At 50.0% G+C, this 6,398-nt stretch overlaps 2 protein-coding genes across 8 annotated transcripts in view; one reads left to right on the forward strand and one right to left on the reverse strand.

The window, feature by feature from the left end:
- Positions 1-254: 254 nt before the first annotated feature.
- Positions 255-2,303, forward strand: LOC102312513 (transcription factor Sox-11-B). The gene has a single exon (XM_005950462.2). The coding sequence runs from the start codon at positions 426-428 to the stop codon at positions 1,707-1,709; it is 1,284 nt and encodes a 427-aa protein (XP_005950524.1). The 5' UTR covers positions 255-425; the 3' UTR covers positions 1,710-2,303.
- A 717-nt stretch (positions 2,304-3,020) lies between these two features.
- The window catches only part of kidins220b (kinase D-interacting substrate 220b), a 20,249-nt gene continuing 16,871 nt past the window's right edge, over positions 3,021-6,398 (reverse strand). For all 7 annotated transcript variants that reach the window (XM_005950456.3, XM_005950461.3, XM_005950457.3 and 4 more), the window contains 2 exons: positions 5,660-5,890; positions 3,021-5,579 (listed from right to left, as the gene is read on the reverse strand). In XM_005950456.3, the coding sequence (XP_005950518.1) occupies positions 4,386-5,579; positions 5,660-5,890 (1,425 nt within the window). In that variant the 3' untranslated portion in view covers positions 3,021-4,385. The remainder of the gene's footprint in view (positions 5,580-5,659; positions 5,891-6,398) is intronic.

Consider the following 6,398-nt stretch of genomic DNA (forward strand, 5'->3'; position numbering starts at 1 on the left):
TGACCACCAGTTTGTTCACACTGAACCGTCTCTCATACACACACACACACACACATACACTGGGAATATTTCTCTTTTGTCGATAGAGAGCCGCAACCATTGATTACTTTCACTGATTGATCTATTGAGAATGATTTGGAGTAACGGCCTGAGGCGGGTGAGCTAACACGCGGGGGAGGAGCTCTACACTGTGACTCGCTGAGGGCGAAGCGGAGGCGGGAAGGTGTTCTTGCAAAACAACGCTGATTGGTTGAGGGCGGGAACGACTTCTACTTCGGTTAAAAAGACGCCGGTTTGAGAGCTCGCGCACGAAATGCATTAAGCGTGACTGAGGGGCGCGAGTACAGACAAACTGAAGGAAACCGCGGGAACATCAGCGGGATCAGCCGGTCCGGCCCGGTGGCTTTCAGGGATTATTTCAGACGATGGGTCTGCACAAGGAGCCCACTGAGGCGAGGCTCACCGCCGGCTACCGTGAAGCAGCTGCCCCGGAGCGGAGCTGGACGGTGGGGGCCTGTGCCGGCAGCCCCTCGCAGCAGAAACCGGAGCGGCGTAAGACCGCCTCGGGCCACATCAAACGGCCCATGAATGCCTTCATGGTGTGGTCTAAAATCGAGCGGAGGAAGATCATGGAGCAGTCTCCGGACATGCACAACGCCGAGATCTCCAAGCGGCTCGGGAAGCGTTGGAAAATGTTAACCGACAACGAGAAGGTTCCGTTCATCCGGGAAGCGGAGCGCCTCCGGCTGCAGCACATGGCCGACTACCCTAACTACAAGTACCGGCCCAAGAAGAAGCCCCGGACCGAGGGGAGGTCGGCCGGTCAGTACCAGGAGAGAAACGACACACCGTCTCACAAGACCCCTGTTGCGGCGAAGAAGTTCCCCCGAGCCGGCAAGTCGGTGGGCGGGGCCGTCAAAGCGGGCAGTCTCCCCCCGCAAGACCAGCAGACGGACTCCCGCCACCAGCGGAAACCACAGGACCGAGATAACCCACACCAGCAACTAGACCCCCGGTGCCAGCAACTAAACTCCCGGTACCAGCTGAAACACCAGCAGCCGGACCCCCAGTACCAGCTACTGAACCCCCGCTATCAGCTCAGCGCCCGGCAGACGGATCACCGGTTACGGTACATGCCGAGCGCTATTACACTCAGCAAACGGGACTATACGGACAGCGAGGAGGAGGAGGACAATGACGACTCATCCTCATCATCCTCAGAGGAGGAGGAGGAAGAAGAAGAGCTGCCCTGCTACAGTATCACCAAGCTGCCCCCCCGGGATTCCGCTGTGGGACCCAGCACGCTCCCGTCCTCTGGCCGCCTCTACTTCAGCTTCACAAGGCATAGCACGCCGGTCCACCCCGCCTCCCTCTCCCCAGCTTCCCCCTCCCGCTCCGTCTGCACCTCCGCCTCCTCCTGCTGCGGGGAAGACCTGGATGACCTCCCCGTGGAGCCGCTGGATTTCACCTCCAACTTCCTGGGCGGCCTGCAGTCCTGCTCGGACCCGTGGAACTCGTCGTCTAGCTCGGCCTCGGGGAGCTTGAGCCTGTCGCTTGTGGATAAGGACCTGGACGCCTGCGGATGCACGGAGGGGGGCAGCCTCGGGTCCCACTTCGAGTTCCCGGACTACTGCACGCCGGAGCTGAGCGAGATGATTGCCGCTGACTGGCTGAAGGCCGACTTCACGGACCTGGTGTTTACCTGCTAGTCTGACCCTTCACCCCCGTTCGAGCTCCGGTCAGGGAGCGGGGTGTCGCTGCTGCTGCTGCACGGGCTCCAAGCGCTGTGGCCGGCTGCGTTCTGGCGTGGACTTGGTGCTCGTGAGCAGATGAACCGATAGGGTTTTATGGACTCGTTTCTGCCGCTCGGGTCGGACCCGAACGACACCGACTGACTTTTATTTTATTTTTTTCCCGTTCAGGTGTGGATATTTGTGATATTACCGAACCGAGCATACCTCATCTTTTTAAGGAAACTAGATTAAATATTTTCAAGCCTATTTTTGTACAGTCAAAGGGAATGTCAGACTCTTCCACTGCTCTCCTATGTGAGGGTTCAAACCCCTGTGGCCTGCCTTGCTTTACTCCCTTGTTTTAATGGTTACACACATTCAGGCCTGTCTGTACCTACCGGTGTGTAAAAAGGTTTGAGGGAAACAAGAAGTTTGTTGCTTTTTCATGCTGTTGTTTGCTCGTTATTTTTGGTGCAATATGAAGGAAAAAAGGGAAATCCAAAAACCAGTGATTCTGTGCGTTATGATGGAGTGTGTATGTGAAGCTGAATAAATCAGCTGCAAACTGGTCAACGCCTCTGTCTCATTATTGATCCTCCTGGGATCTGATTGGCTCCTTTAAGAGCCCTGCTGCTTTATTAAACCTTCCATCAATTTGTAATGTTCATGTTTTTGACTGTGTTGGTTAGGTCAAACTCCGTATTCAGTCCACGTCGGGCAGATTTGTGCAAAATGAGCTGCTGCTGTGGACAGACGTGAAGTCATCGATGGTTACAGCCTCGTACGGTGAACACAATTTGTGTCACAGACACAATGAGAGGCCATAGCAACATTTGGACTTTTTTCTTCTCTAAATGATCAGTAACTTATTTTTAATTCATGCTGTGATCATTTTGAATTTCTTGAGATTTAACCTTTTAATCACGTGACAGATATCTATAGATATATCTATCTATATAGAGATAGAGAGAGATAGATATGATATAGATATATATCTGTCATATATATATAACCCTAACCCTATGAAAATAAGAAACCTAGCATAAGTTTTTGGATTTTTCCCCTTAAACTAAGGAAGGCCAAAAGTTAAAAAATCCAAATGAAATACTGAAATAAAAAAAATAAACACACAAAAATAAAAATGTCTTTTAGAAATTGTAAATATTTGTTTTTGCTTCTTTATGTCCAATTTCCTGTAAAAGTTCCTAAAAAGTGTTCAAAATAAAATTTTTATTTATTTAAAATGCTCCCTACTGTGTTCATCGTTCAATAAATGTACTCGGATACTTTCAACATGCAGGTTTTTTATTTTTAGTTCACAGAAACATTTTTTCCATTAACTTCGTCCTGAGACAGGTCACATGATCACTGAGAGCGCGAGACACAAACGACAGCGTTACAGAAACATGCTTTTAGAATCTAACACTGAAAACAGCTATATTATTCATTATTTATTTTGAAGGAAACATTTATTTTTGTTATTTTATTCTGAAATCTTAAGATATCTGGATAATTTTGGTATCTTCATTTTCATTTCCTGTCGTTCGTAAATGTCCGACAAAGCTCACGTTCACTGCTGATTGGTCAGAATTTTTTTCCTGATGATTGGAGGACATTAAACTCATCCATGATTTCAAAGATTTTCAGACCAAACGACATGATCACAGATTCACTTCACTGTAAGAGCACCACGTCAGTGTGACACCAAACACAAACAGCCGATTAAATACTCGTTCACGAAGATCATTGCAAAATAGTTAACAAGGTTTTTTTTCTGATTATAACTGACTGCAGTACACCTCAGCAATGGGTGAATAACCCATTTGTAATGCTGAATATCACCAGGGGGCGAAGTGGAAGTCTGCGCTCACCTGTCCAGGTAATTTATCAGGGTGCTAGTTCACCGTTTGATCAGTTAGAGCAGGTGTTGTTCCAACTCTTTCACCTGATTGGTCCTTGAAGGATATTCTACTAAACAATCAGGAAGCTCTGCTGATGTTTCTGGACTCACAGGAAGCTGGTGATTTGTATCACCATGGAAACCTTGCTCTAACTGATGAAACATCAGATCATTCCCATTGGCTGGTTTGACCCTAAATAGGTTAGGTGTCTGTCTCTAATTGGCCAATTAGTTTGTGGTGTTCTGACAGCAGGAAGTCACCTCTCTCGCTGTTAAACAATTGGATGGTTGGATTGGTCAGTGGCGATCGGTTTCAGGGGCGTGAACGATAAGCATCAATAATGAACTCTGTCACGATGTAAACAGGCCGGAAGCGCCCAATCACATCAGAGCAGGACAATAACGACATGCAGCAGCTTCACGTTACGTCTCTACGAAGCTTCATGTTACCTACGGACTACAGGTGAGCATGCACAAACATCTACCATTAACACTGAAATTGAGGTCCTCCAGCAGCCACTCTTCTTCTTCTGCTCAGATTTAAAGTCCAAAACTTCTAAACATATTTTTTCTTCCTAATTTCAGATTTTTGATAATTTTTCAGTCAAATTGAGCTTTTTTTCTTTTTCACTGATCAAATGTTTTTTTTCTTCGTCAAACTCGTCAAACCATTCTAGAGTCCTGATTGGTTGCAGAAGTTGAAAGGCGACTCTCGGTGGACCCTTGGCGCTCTTCCCCTCCTCGCTGTGAGGTCACAGGATGCTCTCACGCTCCTCGCCGAAGGTGACAGTGTCGGAGGACACAGTGCAGATCTCCGGCGGGTCTCCGGGCTTCAGGCCACGCTTCAAGTGAACCACTCTGACGTTCTCGTTGTTTGGCCCCGGCCGGGTAGAAGTTGAGGTGGTTGTGGTGGTCCCGGAGCTCGGGGGGATGATGACCTCGCTGGTGGATGAGGTGGAGGAGGAGGGGTTGGAGGAGGTGGAGCCCTCTGGGGGCTGGCGGGCGCGGTTGGCCTGCTGGGCATTGGTGTTGTTGTTGAGGGTGACATTGCTTGGCGTGCGGTTCAGGTTGTAGCTCCTGGACGACGGCCAACTCTCCTCCGGGCTGCTCGCCAGCAGGCTGCACTGATCCTCGGAGCAGATGGACATGCGCGCCACCGCCGGGTCCTGCAGGCCGCTGAGGCTGCTGGGAAGGCCACGCTTCCGGGCTAGGCTCTCTTCATCCAGCTCAATCAGGTTGGCCCTGTCCAGCTGCGACAGGTCCGCCTCCTCGTCCTGCAGCGAGTGGTTGGGCGAGCTCTCATTGGACCTCACGCCAGAGTCAGACGAGTCTTTCTTGTCCAGCATGGCATCAGAGAGGTAGTCCTTCCCTTTTAGCGCCAGTGAACCGCCGGGCAGTTTGGGGTCCACCACCTTCTTGCCATCTTTCAGCAGGGGGGCGTGATCCGACTCTTCAGACTCCTCGTCATCGCTGGTCAGCTTCTGGTAGCGCAACCCACCACTGGCCTTCAGCTTGAGATCAGCAGCGCCCTGGAACAGCCCGCCTCTTTCAGCTGAGGACTTGCGGGTGAGCACTGACTTGGAAGACCCGTGGTCACCCTTCTCGTCTTCTTCTCTGATGGGATCTAGCGCCTCACCATTGGAAGCAAAGTCAGTGTTGTCCACTGCCGGTTTGCTGCTGCTCCTCTTGTTGAAGGATTTGCGTCCATCCTGCTCGGTGCCATCCTTGCTCTTATCCTCAGATGATGATGTCATGAACTGTCCCGGTTGTGGTTGGATGGGCTTCTCCCCAGTGATGACGCCCAACTCCAGCTGGGCCATCTGGGCGATGTATTCCTGGTAGGCATCGCGGTACTCTGCCTGCTGCTTGTCCGTCAGCTTGGAGATGTCATTGGAGGACTCCTGCGAGTTCAGACTGGTCATGCTGGCGGTTCTGTGAGCGCCACCCTGAAGACAGACAGAAAACAACATTCTTCAGCATCAGACCCCTCACATCTGACATCACAGATCACATGTTCTATAGTTACCATCCACGGCATGTTTCCGTGTCGCTGCGGGTCATCCAGTCCCACCGTGCTCAGCTCCTCGAAGCTCAGGTTGAAGCTGTACATTGGTGATGCATCAGTGTTCGGGGCGCCAGCGTGGGGTGGAGCCATCACTCGCCTTACTGGCTCGATGTGACCGCCAATGACGCTACCTTGTTCGCTGGCAGTTTCCTCATGTAGCACCTGGCTCTCAATGTGACGCATGTCCAAAACCTTCAGCAGGAAGGAGGAGGTGGATCTTATTTTAAGTCATTACATAGCAGTAAACCAAGATGTGTTTTATGTGGAAATGAACCCAAAAGCTGCTGCAGGTCACTGAAAACTGTTTTAATAAACCCAAATTTTTTGGTTTTCCACTGCTACAGGGTTTCTGTTTTAGAAAATTCATCTATATGGAGATAATTTTACGCTATTAGTCAGTAATGCTAATGATATTCTTAGCATTACTGACGCTCTATGGTCCTAGTTTTACTGGACCTCCCTTCGGCCTTTGATACGGTGGACCATAACATTTTATTACTAAGACTTGAGCACATAAGACTTGAGCACACTGTGGGTATTAGAGGCACTGCCTTCGACTGGTTTAAATCATACCTCGCTGATAGATCCTTATCAGTTCACTTAGGCACCTTCTCCTCTTCCTCCGCTCCAGTCTGTTGTGGTGTGCCTCAAGGATCAGTTTTAGGCCCTATTCTCTTCTCATTGTATTTGCTCCCTCTAG

This window comes from Haplochromis burtoni, unplaced genomic scaffold (assembly GCF_018398535.1).
Source record: "Haplochromis burtoni strain Fernald_Lab_line unplaced genomic scaffold, NCSU_Asbu1 Contig_783, whole genome shotgun sequence".
NCBI lineage: Eukaryota > Metazoa > Chordata > Actinopteri > Cichliformes > Cichlidae > Haplochromis > Haplochromis burtoni.

Excerpts from the sequence above, each read along its gene's own strand:
- LOC102312513 (XM_005950462.2), top strand. The coding sequence starts at position 426 with ATGGGTCTGCACAAGGAGCCCACTGAGGCGAGGCTCACCGCCGGCTAC.